General features: G+C 36.0%; 1 protein-coding gene across 4 annotated transcripts in view; it reads right to left on the bottom strand.

Annotated features, from left to right (window-relative positions):
• Positions 1-1,406: 1,406 nt before the first annotated feature.
• The window catches only part of LOC127425698 (thyroid hormone receptor beta-like), a 325,007-nt gene continuing 311,391 nt past the window's right edge, over positions 1,407-15,022 (bottom strand). For all 4 annotated transcript variants that reach the window (XM_051671938.1, XM_051671937.1, XM_051671935.1 and 1 more), the window contains 2 exons: positions 13,242-13,500; positions 1,407-8,301 (listed from right to left, as the gene is read on the bottom strand). In XM_051671938.1, the coding sequence (XP_051527898.1) occupies positions 8,060-8,301; positions 13,242-13,500 (501 nt within the window). In that variant the 3' untranslated portion in view covers positions 1,407-8,059. The remainder of the gene's footprint in view (positions 8,302-13,241; positions 13,501-15,022) is intronic.

Here is a 15,022-nt window from a genome sequence, read left to right as displayed (position 1 = left end):
ATTTTTTTTCCTTCACATTTTAGAATAATAGTAAAGTCATCAAAACTATGGAATAACATAAATGGAACTATGGGAATTATGTTGTGACTAAACAAAATCCAAAATAAATCAAAACTGTGTTATATTTTAGCATCTTCAAAGTAGTCACCCTTTGCCTAGAATTTGCAGACATGTACTCTTGACATTTTCTCAACCAACTTCTTGAGCTTTTTAAACAGTATTGTTGGAGTTTCCATCTATATGCTGGGCACTTATTGGCTGCTTTTCTTTATTATTTGGTCCAAGTCATCAATTTCAAAAACTTTTTTTATTTTTTTATTAAATTTTAGTTTTATAATGAAATAAAATAATATGGTGGCACAATTATATTTTTGTGTACAAAACTAATTTCAAACATTTAAGCATACACCTTCAGATCAAAAGATTTTAAAGATCATGAGAAACATTTCAGTCAAGTGTTTCAGAACTTTTGACCGGTAGTGTATAAGTAGTTTGAGAGTGCAGGGAGTCCGACTCGTTTGCGTCATTCACAGTGTGTCATGGTGTGAGTGGGCGGTCACTTAAGGGCTTGTTTCCTGGGCTTTGTTGTCCGCGGTTCTCTGTTGAAATAACGGAAGCATATATCATCATTGAACAACGTCTGAGCTCACGTTAGGTCTGTCTTTAAAGGTTTATAAGTAAGTGTTGAGAATCAATTTGTCTATGGAAGAAATTAATGGGATTTTTACTTCCGGAACCAGACTGTTGCACTCTATTAAAACGCTCGCTCAGCTTAGCTCACAACGGGCCAGTGGAAACGTACCATTCAGCTCACAACTAAACAAAACACAATGCGTGATTATGAGGAAGATAGATTGTCATGAAAGTGCGAGTGACTTAATTTACTGTAGGTTGCCGACCCCTGTAATATACTATATGGGCAACTTTGAGACAATCATTTCAACATACTATTATTGGGGACATCCTAGTTTTAATCTCTGATACTATTTGGGACGGATAGGGTGCAGATTCAGATGCAGGTCTGGACCAATCAGGGAGGAAACAGGAAGACAGGAAATGGTGCATAAGGAAATTATAAGAAGCTAGATGACAAAATAAAAGACATGACCAAAATTCAGCACAAGAAACCATAAAACAAGACAGCAAACAAAACATGAACATTACAATATGACAAGACATGTTACAAGGACACAGACAGCCCAAATGCAAGAAGAACCTACAAATTAAATTGCACTGGTGGACTTTCTATACAGAAATTGGTTTAAAAAAAAGATATATATATATATATATATATATATATAGCCTATATCAGAAGTGAATCCTGGGGGACTGACAATTTATTTAAGGCAAACCACAAGATGTACAACAATGGCATAATAGTCATATTATACACATAACAACAGACATTTCAGGGGTTTCTCAAAACCATCTTTATTCTCCTTTCACTCAGTTCACTTCAGGTGCAATATTCATCATTATCTTCACCATCATCATCTTTTGCCAAAACTGGGTTTTTTTTAATTTTAGTGCAACATCTCTTCCAGGGCACTCAAATTAAATCATCATCTAAAGAGTTCAATTCAAGACTTCACTGTCACACAGCAGGCTTGTGCAACACGTTCATTTTGGTAAAAAAACAAAAAAAAAAAACAAAAAAAAAAACAGTAAGACACGTAGAAACAGAATTCTTGATGTGATTGTTTCTAGAAATCTATTTCTTTGAGTTTAACCTGATAAGATCTGGCCAGCTCTGAAATATGGGCTTTATATTTATGCTGACGACCACTGAGGATCTCTTTCCATTTTACCTAACATTTGTTTTGAGTGCTGGATTTTGTCTTTTAAATGATTAGTATTAGTAGATAACATAGTATATATTTGTTTTCGTTAACATGAACAATGAATTTGGAATAATGAAACGTACACTGGAGAGAGATTACCACTAAACCAGGATTGTTAAAAACAGCTGTATTTTTGTTTTTCTTAAGTTTTTTTTTTTGAGACAGTCTTTCGTTTCCTTGTGGTGTTTGTCAAACTGTAAAATGTTCATATTGTGCATATAACATCTGTAAAAAATATCTGCAGTCTGAAAAAATACAGCCTATTTCCTTTACACCATAAATACCTTTATTCTGTAGTGCGTGTTTGTGTTTTTTCTTAACCTGTGCTGTCAGAGAGGACACAGTATTGACTCCTGCGTATTGTGCAAGCTTGTGTTTTTCTGACTAGAGTGGAAAACTGTGGCCAGGGTCCACAACTAACTTTTTACCTTTAAAGAAAACTTACGGACCAGTAATATTTCTTACAAACAATGAAACTGTATTTTGCATAACAATTAAAGGTGCACTCAGTAATTTTTTCCTCTTTAAAAACGTTTTACTGCTAAAGAAATAAATAGTAACTTTGAAACATTTGTATAAATCATGAGCACTCACATTAAATTTAAGTCTCCAGTCATATCAGTAACCTTATAAAAGCTGTTTTATTTTACATGGAGAGGGTCCCCTAATGGGGGCTGCCATGTTTGGATCACATGACCAGAAGAATACTACTAGCTTCAGCAAGTAAATGCTCTGTTATTGGACACTTTAACAAATGGATTAAAAAAATTATGGCTAAGGGAGAGTAGTGCATTTCTATAATGGCGACTGTAACTGAAAACAACTGATTTTGAATGATGCTTCATCCACGCCGCTAGGTGTCAGTGTAAGTCCAAAGTGACATTCACAAAAAATTACTGAGTTCACCTTTAAATTATTATGCTGTTTTTGTCTTGCATATTATTTTGTATTAAATTATTACAAATTACGATGATAGATCGTTAAAAGACCGTTTGTGTATCTGGCCTGAAACATATTCTATGCAAGTACGTGAATGCAGATTCTTCTAGCTATGCAAGATTGATTTCAAGTGTTTACGTGGAAATGTCTCATTTCGTAATTCATAACACCATGCAAGTTGCATTTTAAGCATTACCACAAGGGTTTTTTATAGCGAGCTAATCTTTGTCTACGGTCAGTTGTCTCTTTCAGGTCAGCTACTATCATGGTGGAGCAAATGTTTAAAGAAATATTCCAGGTTCAATACAAGTAAAGCTTAATTGACATCATTTGTGGCATAATGTTGATTACCACAAAAATTTATTTTCTCCCTCCTTTTCTTTAAAAAAAGCAAAAATTGAGGTTAAGGTGAGGCACTTACAAGTGAAGTGAATGGGGACAATGAAAATGAACGTGGCCAATTTTTGGAGGGTTTAAAGGCAGAAATGTGAAGCTTTTTTTGTTTTATAAAAGCACTTACATTAATTCTCCTGTTAAAACTTGTGTATTATTTAAGCTGAAAATGTTGTTTAAATCACCGTTTTTAGTCATTTTAGGGTTTGTTGACATTACATCGTCATGGTAACGAAGTTGTAAAATTGGCTATAACTTTACTCGGTTTATAAGCACTTTTATCACACTAAAATCATGTTTACACGTATATACTTTTTGTCTTGTGACTATAATTTTGAAACAGTATTTTAATGTTCGAAAATTGGAATTGTAAGTGCCTCACTGTAACCCAGTTTTTTACTTTTACAGTTTTTTAAAGAAAAGGAGGGACGAGTCAAATATTTTTTTTTTTGTGGTAATCAACATTATGCCACAAATACTGTCGATTGAGCTTAACTTGTATTGAACCCAGAACATTCCTTTAAGAGAATCTTGCTAAGCAAATTAGCTGAAGCTATTCAAACTGTTTAATAATAACATTTAGTTTCATGACACAGACATTTAAAGGTCACTCTATCGACCCCTTGAGTACTGGGGGTTGTTACTGCCACAGTCTGTACAACAGAGCTGCACGCAAGTAATGTGTTGGCCAAGAATTCACATTTGCATTTGCATAGAATCTGTTTAGGTCTTTAATTTGATTCGCTCAAGTAACATGCATTAGTAGTCATAGTGGTCAAGTTACGAATTTAATTTATGTTCAAAATCATCACTTCTGGAGAAACTTGTGCAAAATAGAAATGAAAATAGAAGTTAAAGCCACTGTGGCTCTTTTATGAAATGTACTGAATTACTCAATTCTGACAAAACAGAGGTACTAATTATTGGAACAACAACCTGCTAAAAATAAGCTGCTAAAATATAATTTGACTCTCGATGGATGTACTGTTACTTCGTCTTCTACAGCAAAGAAATTAGGTGTTACATTTGATAGCAATCTGTCCTTTGAAAATAAAATTTCCAATGTTTGTAGAACAGCATCCTTCAACCTCAGAAATATTGCTAAATTACGACACATGCTCTCTGTTCAAGCGTTCATAACCTCAACACTAGATTATTGTAATGCATTACTGGGAGGATGTCCAGCAAGTTCAATAAATAAGCTTCAATTGGTTCAAAATGTAGCAGCCAGAGTTCTGACTAGAACCAAGAAAAATGATCATATTGGCCCCATTTTATCATTGTTACATTGGCTACCTTTTAAAGTTCGTATTAATTCAAATATTTTGTTTAGTACAATGCTTTGAATGGTTAAGTGACATTCTACCATGCCATATTCCATCACGTTCATTATGATCGCAAAATTCTGGCCTGGTTCTGGTTAATAGTTCCTAGAATATCAAAATCCACAAAAGAAGGTAGATCATTTTCCTATTTGGCTCCTAAACTATGGAATAGTCTCCCTAACACTGTTCGGGACGCAGACACACTCACTCAGTTTAAGTCTAGAATAAAGACTCATCTATTTAGCCAGGCATACACCTAATTTATCCATCAACTCACAATTAGGCTGCTTTAGTTACAGTAGGTCTGCCAGAACCAGAAACATTTATCATGATCTATAACCCTGCAAAAAATTGAATGTCATCTATGCTAATATTATTCTATATGTTTCCCTGTTACCAGAGCAGGCTAGATCCAGCTCCGTTCCTGCTTGGTGTCAGACTCCACTGCTACGAGTATCTGAGTGATGACGACTAAATGCAGCTGGTGCCAGCCAGACATCACTTCAGTCTATTACGATGAACTTCAGAGGAAGAACTGACGCCAACTCCAACCATAAAACATGCTTCATATCCCACTGCCTAAACCCTGGGCTAAGGATCGACCTCACCAAAATGACCTGTTGGTTGAACTGCGATGCACCTCACTGATCTCTGCCTGCATCACCTTGGTCTAATGATGGACTACACTCTTAATATGGAATATATAGAATATCAATTAACTGCCAACAAAAGCCTTCATCAGGCAACTAACAAAGGACAATGCATCTATGTGAACTTCTGCAGTTAATCCAGGATGAACTTCAAAGACATTAGTCATTAATCTTACAGTTAACACTTACTTAGTTTACTAATTTTAAACCAGGACTTGCACTGCACATAAATAACTAATATTGGCATTATATTCATGCTGGTTAGCCAGAGGGGAACTGGCCCCCACAGTGAGTCTGGTTTCTCCCAAGGTTATTTTTCTCCATTAACCAACATCTTATAGAGTTTTGTGTTCCACAGTCGCCTTCGGCTTGCTCGCTGGGCTTATAAATACAATTATTATTTAATTATTTATTTTTATACACAATTTACAACCATATTTAATCAAACTACACAATGATGACTCTAAGACATTATAGATATTACAGTTTCATTTTCTGTTAATGCTTTTTTTCTGTAAAGCTGCTTTGAAACTATGTGTGTTGTGAAAAGAGCTATACAAATAAAAATGACTTGACTTAGGGTTTTGAGTGCGCAGACTAAACGCTTTGACGAAATTCATTTTAGCTAGCATTCAGCGGCATATGCGTTTTGTCTGGATGTGAAAGCGTGTCACACTGTTATGGGAGATAATAGTAGCCAATCATTTTGATGACAGGCTTTGGCATTTCTGAATAACCACAACAACATTTCAGATGCTATGTGATGATATTGATGAATTCTCTGAGCAAATTATGTATTCAAATGGCTTGTTGAAGCAGTCACATGACTTTTTTGATGTGCATCTATATTCCAATATCAGTTCTATATATTGGGTAAATGTGTTTCCATCATAGTTTATGTGCATGTCTTCTTACTGAATAGAAAAATGTTCTGCCTCAAGTTAGCATATTTTGGTGATCTTATTTGCATCTTCAGTTCGACTTAAACCATGCAATGGTCCATTTGCTAATAAAGTTACCGGTCAACTGCCAAGTTTTATTCACCAGCTAAATGCATTTGGCGCTTGGCAAAGGTTAATTTTGGACCCTGGCTATGACCATTCCCTCCCTCTACATGTCTCTCTTCCTCTCTCTGCTCACACATTGATTGTCTGTGCATTAACTTCGAGTCTGTATATGTAGTATCTATGTTGGCATGTATGTGCTTGTATGTGTAATCCAAATCATGAAAAACCACATGTAATATTCTATTGCTTACAAAAGGCATCACTATAACAAAACACTGATTCATTGTGCTGCCAGGTGCGAGTTTGAATTCATGTTATCTTTCAACAAAAAGAAAATAACCAGTTCTGTTGCTTCCTGATAATCAGTAGAGGTATGTGAGATTCAAACTCTTTTGCAGCACACGAGGATGAAAGATTAAAAACTCTACAAGAAAAACAGAACAGAAATGAGAACAGCTGAAACGGCATCACGGACACATACATCACAGAATGCAGGGGTGACCACTGAGCTAAGTGTTGTGTATTTGTGTGTGTGTGTGTGAATGAGAGTTTGTGTGTTGTGTTCAATTCTGAGGTTAACTGAGAGCACTGACGGAGGTATAAATCGGCAAACTCATAGCACCAACAAGTTCAAGCAGAAGCGTCGCCTTGGATCTATTGCGTGACAGCTACAGACAGAGTTCCTTCTAAATCAGCCAGGCAGGTCAGCTGTTTTAGCAGTGGCAGGGTTCAAATTCATGACCTCATATTCCTCCGAGCAGCCCAACACATGTTTAGACGGTATGATTTTTGTAAGGACGTTTTTTGACACCTGGTGTGTGTTTCTGCCAACTTTCACTTTCTTAACAGGTTCCTCATGGGCTAAAGTCTGTAAAGACCATCCTTCAAGGTCATGAAACCCTTTTTGTTTATTCCTGGGAGTGCCTGTTTGTGTGTGCTCAGGAACTCAAACTGGAGTATTGTGAAGATCTGAAAAAGAACTATGATTTTATTCAGAGGCATAACCATCATTATAACTGATGATTTGCCATTCAGAAATGCATATGTAGGCAGCTGTCTAGGTTTTGGAACAATCAGCACTTAGGCCTTAATATCAGGGTTCCCACCCCTTTTGACCAGTGAAGACTTTTCCAGTCTTTCATGATTACTGGAAAATTAACTACACGATTTCAGGATTTTAAAAATAATTTTATAGATATTGCACTCATAAAGAACAATTTCTCGCCAATAAAATATTTTAGAGCTGAGCATAACTTCAAATTTTTATAATTTCCATGATGTGTCCGGGACAATTTTTTTATTGATATTTCCTAATATTTTCAGGTTTTCCATGAATGTGGGAACCCTGTAATGTGTGCCCCCCACTTTTCAAATCGTTCATACACCCCTGATTTTCATAACCTTGGCAAATGAAAAGACCTTTAGACCCACAGATAAGGGAAGTGAACGTTGAAGTAAAAAGGAGTATTGTTTTCCTCCTTTGTAGTGTGCTTCTATTTGATGTTTTTTTCCAAGGCCTGAAGTGATACCGATTTCTACTCAAAATTAAACCCTTTGAATGCATAGTTCATACATCTCAGAGAAGCCGCATCAAAGACTATGATCACAAATGAAACAGTTTTACATAAAAAAATTATTCTAGAGAAATCGAAAGGTGAATTTTTACAAAAAAGAAGGCAAAACAAAAAAGAATTTGTAACGCTATTCACATGTACCCGCTTTGTAAAAGGAATGGTTGCGTTCAAACGAGGCCAGAGAGCTACTCCTAAAACTACGGAATGAAAAGACGCTCAGTAGTAATAGAACAGAGTCATGTGACCAGGAACAGGGCGACGGAGTTCGAGGGGAGGTCGGATCTGTGGAGGTTGGTGTTGATGGAGCAGCTTGGCCTCATTGGGTGGCCGTCAGTCTTCGAACACTTCCAGGAAAAGGGGTGGAAACAGCTCTGTGGGACACTCCACCTTCATATGTAGGAACCGGCTGGCATGGCAGGCACCAATCATGCGCAGGTCCGTCACCTTCATCAGCAGCTTGGGCCAGAAGTGCACCACCTTGTGCTTACGGTAGTTGATGTAATGTTCAAAGGCCAAGAGGAACTCCTCCTGACAGCGCTCGATCCGTTCCACACTCGTTAAACCTGGACGATCTGGATCAAACATACAGAGAAAGGAAGAGATATACGTTTCTTTTCCAAACAAATTCAAACACTGAAACTGATAAAGTCAAACCCCAGATGCTAAGAATAAAATTTCAGCGTGTAATTCGTCCCACACTATTTGTACCACAGACATGGATGATACCTCAAATCATGTGGCTTGTTGAGGAGAGGTGTGATCAGTCCTATAATTTGCACCTGCCGGACGATACAACGGAAAAACTTTCATTTAAGGAGAGACCCGAGCCTTATCTAGAGACCAGAATATCATAGATACTTGAGGGTGGGCTCTTTTGACTTTGGGGCAGTAAGTAACCACCTAGCAAAAGACCTTAGCAACCACCTAACACCACCTAGAACACCCTAGAAACCACTCACAACACCTGGATTAGCAAATACTAGCAAGTTGTTAGGTAATTTTTGCCCAAGTAAGCACCAGATGAGTTTAAAAGAGTTTTGAATAAATGTTCAATAATTATGCTACCAATAAGAGTGCACTCTGTAGATCTGTTGAATGCAATTTACCATATTTACATCCAGTCCATGGACTTTCTACTAGGGCTGGGCGATATATCGAATATTAATGATAGAATCTAGATATTTTTGCTGAGGATGTAAAATTGACCAATATTGTCAATATCGCGATGATTTTAATGTGCTTTAATTTGGCCATTATGTTTCATAAAGAGCGCATCAGTAGACTAATTTCATGATCCTTCAGGGCTGCTCACAGATCAGTTCATGTGCATTGTGAAATCAAAGTAATGCAGGTTCAAGCATTCGCGCAATTCCAAACATTAGTAACAGTTACAAGTTATTATACAAATCTACAAACGCGGCACAGAATAACAGAAGAGGAGATTACAGCATTTCATGAAATGCAGAACATTGAAACCTGTCAAATACACATAGACCTTGATTACGCGGTTCTGCCTCATTTAGCAGCGTAAATCTAGCAAACTTTTTTATAGGATAATTTTTTAGTGAAAGTTTATAACATTATGATTTGTGTTATTTTACCCTGGAACTAGTTTAAAAAAATGAATTACCACAGCTGCGAGGGGGTTTCGATTACAGCTGCTGAGAGAGTGACAGTAAATTTGTCATCTTCTCCCATCTGTCTTAATCCACCGCTCTCTATTTTTTTTTTCTTCTGCAAACATTTACTTCCACATTCAAAAGAGTGGGAAAAAAGGTCTATTGCCTTTTCTGTGTTGAAATAAAGGATCCTTGTGAAGTTGAAGTAAAAACTGCAGCACTTTCGGTGTCAAAATAAAAGCCCCCAGGTGAAGATTAAGTAAATAGGACAGAAATATATTACTTTTATATAACACAAATCTAATAAACAGAATAGTAATGATGATTCAGCATTATTTTATAATAATCATCCTGACACACAGTAATAATTTAGTATTATGCAATGTTCAACTGTTTTTTCAAAAATAAGTCACAGTAAAAACATTTGAAGGTAAATAATGCTTTTTATTAAGCTACTACGTATCATTGTGTATGAAATATAAATATAGTGCATATCAATGAAAATGACAGAATTTCACTCTCCCTTGTGTTTATTTAATGAAAAACAAATGATTAGATTTTTATTTAATGTCTTGAAAATATTTAATCTACTTGGCTACAATGGCTGTTTGGATTAAATGATGGTTCCTCTGATAAAAAAACAAAAAACAAAACAAAAACCAAAAACACTTTTGAGCCATTTTAGAACAATATACATAATTATCGAGATATATATCAAATATCGTCAATAGGCTGAAAAATATAGAGATATAATTTTTTAAGACATATCGCCCAGCCCTACTTTCTACCATAATTATCACAGAAAGTATAAAAAAAGATAGCAAATTTTGCTGATTTTGTGTGGGATTCTAAGTGTCTAATTGTTCAAGTCTATACAAGTCTACTACCAGTAATGGCTGATGTGCTGAATCCTCAAGTACTTTTAATAAAAAGTAGATACTGTAGAAAAATTCTCAACTTTCCTCTTTCTCTTTAAGACCCAGTATAGCTTCAGGAGACACTTTAATATGTAATTTATGACCAAGAAATTGCTTTACAGTCATTGATTGGCTCCTGCCAGCTGCAACACTGGACAATCTGTTCAGATGGGCAGAAATCGATAACAGGTTAGACACGAGTTCGATGAAAAGAGGTCGTGGCCACTGAAGTCTTTAACTATTGATTGAAATGATCACAGATGAAGGGTAATCCTGTTTTAATAACGTTATTAAGTGGTTTCCCCTCAGTGGCCCGAGTAATCCTGTATAATCACCACTGAAGAAGATGACCTGAAAGATGGCCTGATGGCTTTAAACACACTGCTGCTGAAAGTCAAGAGCTGTATTGACAGCCGGAGTTCATCACTCATGGAGGACAGCAGTGGAGTCATGTAAATCATGTAAACACCTTATTCGGAATATCCATGTAATGGAATCTTCATTTATTTGCATGTCCATAGAAAACAATTCTGGAGTCGATGAGATGTAAGGTAGTTGCTGAGTAAAAGAGGAGGAATATGCACACAAATATTCACCATATACAGTATTTTGTATACACAATGTAAACACATAGAACCAGTTGTCATAAGCCAATGTTCCTGTTTCTAGAAATCTGAATAAGACAGCTGGCATATTCCTGCATCATCAATCAGAACTCTGGAACATGTAAACGCCTTATTCAGAAAAACTATGCAATGGAATATTAATTTATTTGTATGTCTATTCAAAAATATTTCCAAATCTATGAGATGACAGGCAGTTGTTGAGTAAAAGAGGAGGAATATGTGCAAGAGTAGAAGAGGAGGTTAAGCAAAATTTCATTTGTAGCAGACCGCAAGCACGCAAAGGCAATCCAAAGCCTTTTCATCCGCCTTTTAAACTTACTTCACGTTGATGTGATCAGGTTTCTGATGCTATCAGGCCCTACATGAATAAATGCCTTTTGCCATCAGATAAGACAGAAAAGCCAATTTTAGGCACCTTTTGGGAGTCAAAGGTCCCGGCAGAGAAGCCTACCCCCATCACCGCATCACCCTTTGTTCACTTTTGACCCTCACCCCTTAGGCCAAATTTGGGTGCGATCGTAAATTCCCTAGGACTTCAGGAGAAAAAAAGGAAAAATGACAATTCTTCAGTTATATATTTTTACTCCTAAAATGGACACAAAACTACATTACAACCACTCCATATCCATTCGGAGAATGGTATATGCATAATGACAACAACTTGCGACAAAACAGTTCACAAAAATGTAACTATTAAGATATTAATAAATGCATGGGTGACAGTTCAACCTTTCAGCATCATATTTTGACTCTTAACGTTCAACACATAGCCAAGATTGTTTTGGAAGTGGTTTAGAAAGTGAACAATCCATAGCCGTAAAGACACTTTTCTAACTGTGAACTTTAGACTATGCAAATGAGTTCCACACAGAGACAGAAGGGTGTCTGATTTCAACAGCCAATCAGAGCACTGGAACAGGAAAGCACCAAATTGGAATTTCCTCTTCATTAGAAAGGGATAAAAGTACCCTTCCAACAGAAACACCCTGTTCTGAGTCTTCGGCCACAAGGTAAGAGACAGAAACTGATACAACAACGTTCTGAGTCTCCCGTCCAGAGAGACACTTAACTAAATAGCAGTCTAAGTTCTCCATCCAAGAGTCTCCATCCAAGAGAGAGAGCAACATATACACCATTTTCTGATTCTCCAGTCCAGAGAGGAAGGAGACAGGAGACAACAGTAACAACACTGTTTTGAGTCTCTGGCCGGCAAGGTAGGAGGCAGAAAATTCTATGCCATCATCTGCGTGTTCCAGATTGTAAGGACCCTCTTGGCGCTCCAGGAGATCAGCACTCTTCATCACTTCACGTTCAAGGCTGTTGAAACGAAATCCAGCTCCTTGAAGATGTTGCTGCCACTGAGCTAATCGCTCGATCAAGTGGAACATAAATATCACTATCCAAACTTATTTCCAGAAACCTTGGCATTAGTGTAAATTACCAGTTTATGATCATCTAAAGCTCTTTAGATTGCATCAACTGTTTATCCAATTTCTAGCAAATAATTTTGAGTTATTTTTTTAATTAGAAATAAGGTATTCCCTTCCAGAGATACAGCAGTTTACTTTCTATAAGATAAAAGACCTACTATACCATAGCTCCATCCAACTCAACCACTAGCATCTTTCCATCCTATTCACTTTATTCTCTTCTCCATTCGCAGTCTCTTTCAGCATATCAGTACCAGTTTGTAGTTGTTGTTAGTTTTTCTTGTTTATCTTTTCGTAAACAAAATTAATTTCATTACATCTTCCTTGTGTTGATAAAAGAGTAGGAGGCTCTAAAGGTTAGGCAGAATCTCGTAAATCCTTTAGATTATTCAGATGACCAACTCACTCCAATTTACATATTTCTATTTATTGAATGATCCATTTAGATCATTCTTATACTGTTAAGGTGAAATTCCTTGGCTGGTGCCCAGAGGTAAACAGAGGGAGGGGCCATCTGACATTCATACACACATACCTAAACCTTAAGTGTGATTTATTAAAAAATCACCACACATCTTGTTCGAGGTCCACAACATAATTGGGTGGCCTGTGACTATTACTATACAATATCTTTTGGAATTTAGTCATATTATAATTTTGTATGCACACTGTACAAAAATTAAGTATAGTAAATGGCAAGAGTGAGCATCTTAAGTATTTTAAGAAGAGAAAAAAAAGGAAATGAATGTCTTATGTCTTATTTAGAATAAGCGGATTACCATATATACAGGAAGATACCAATAGCTGTACACTATACAGAGCATGTTAACTTCTCTTTGGACGGCTTAACCAGAATATTGGCTTAAATCAGAAAATGATGTCTAAGTGGTGAGTGTGTTGGGAGTGAAGATGACACTAACCGGATGAGAGGAGAATGACGGCTTGCAGTAATGCCACTTCCGAATCATCCAGGTTAAAGGAGGATAATGAGACTCCCAGATCAAATATGGCATCTGAGACCACACCCAGACCCCCGTTCTTGAGCTGCCCCCGCGTGACTGCCATCTCTCCATTTAGAGTCAGGGTCTCGCTTTCGGGATCATAACGTACGGCCGCTCGTAAAGACATGATCTCCATACAGCAACCCTTCAGCAAGATGATCTGGTCTTCACAGGGCAGCTGAACAAACACATTACACAGTAAGGATTATAAATAACACAATCATAAAACATATTTCTGTTTATCCAACCATGAGTTATCGTCAAAGTCTCACTGTGGCCTACTGAAATTTGCCAGCTGCTAAGCTAATTTCCCTAAGACCTTTATGTTAACTGAAGTTACATGTAGTGACAGACCAATATATTGGCCAGGCCAATTAAAAAGATGATTAAAATAAGAATTAAATACTGAGAAAGATAAGTGTTCTCTCTTAAAAATGTTGTTTACCTCTCATTTGTAATCATTAAATTGTACTGTAAGTATATTTTGGTCACTAGCCACCCTGCTCTATAGATATTGCTATCCGCCATTCAAAATTATATCGGTCGACAACTAGTTATGTGTACAGTTAATAAATTATCTCCTCTGCATTCAGTGCATTTTGATGCTTTCCCTTATCAGTCATGCACAGTTACATGTACAGTCTGAAAACTAGTTTCAAATGAGCTTCATTCCCTGCATTTGGTGCATTTGTTTTACAGGAATCCATTAAAACATATTTTGGCCAACCTCTTGTACAGTCTGTCAGATAGTTTAAAACTACTTTTATTCCTTGTATTTACTGCATCTTGATGTATTCTTGGATTTTGGTGCATTTGTTTTACAAGAAGCCATTAAAAAAAAGCATATGGTCGTGCACTTTGAAACTGCTGCTAAAAACTTAAAGTAGTTCAACTACAGTCAAGCTACATCTTTAAAAAAGTACTTAGCTACACTACAAGTTACTAACAAAAAGAGCGAACTACATTGAAACTATTTAAATAAGAAAATATTTTTTTGATAGTTAACAATAGGATGATATAATTTAATAATAATTATCAATAATATCACCTGATAGTTATATATTTTATTAGGGTGACATTCCCTTACTGTAGTAAAACCATGATGAATTTTCATAACCGAAATTTAACCATGGTATTTATATTAAAACCATAGTAACCACAAAATTAACCATGCTTACAACAGTCATGGTTAGTTCAATATTACTATAGTAAAATCATGATTAATTTTCATAAGGGTTAAAAAAAAAAGCGTGACAACATTAAATTTAACATACATTTTACTTAATATACACTAATAAAACTAGAAAAAACCCTATTGTAAATAACTAAATCAAAATATAGTGTTAATCAGCAGCAAGTAACTAAATATTTTGCTTAAAAAAAAAAGACAAAGTCTCAAGTGAATTTAGTAAATAATTTATGTGAACTAGTTCATTTACATGAATCACCTGAAAGAACCAACTCACTAAAATTAATCTGAGTTTCCAACGATAAATATAAGGGAATTGTTTATTTAAATTATTTTATTTTAATTGTTCATTTACATGAGCTGTCTGAAAGATCCGATTCACTTGATTTGGTTTGCAATACAATGTGACTAATGTAGCGTTTTGTGATGCTACAGCGCTACTTATTGAAAAATGTAGCTCATTACTGGAAAAGCTACACTATTGTCAAAATAGTTGAAAAATTTAGTTAAA

Source organism: Myxocyprinus asiaticus, chromosome 34 (genome assembly GCF_019703515.2).
Source record: "Myxocyprinus asiaticus isolate MX2 ecotype Aquarium Trade chromosome 34, UBuf_Myxa_2, whole genome shotgun sequence".
Classification (NCBI taxonomy): Eukaryota; Metazoa; Chordata; class Actinopteri; order Cypriniformes; family Catostomidae; genus Myxocyprinus; species Myxocyprinus asiaticus.
Note: the sequence above shows the minus strand (reverse complement) of the source record. Positions and strands in the feature narration are given on the sequence as shown.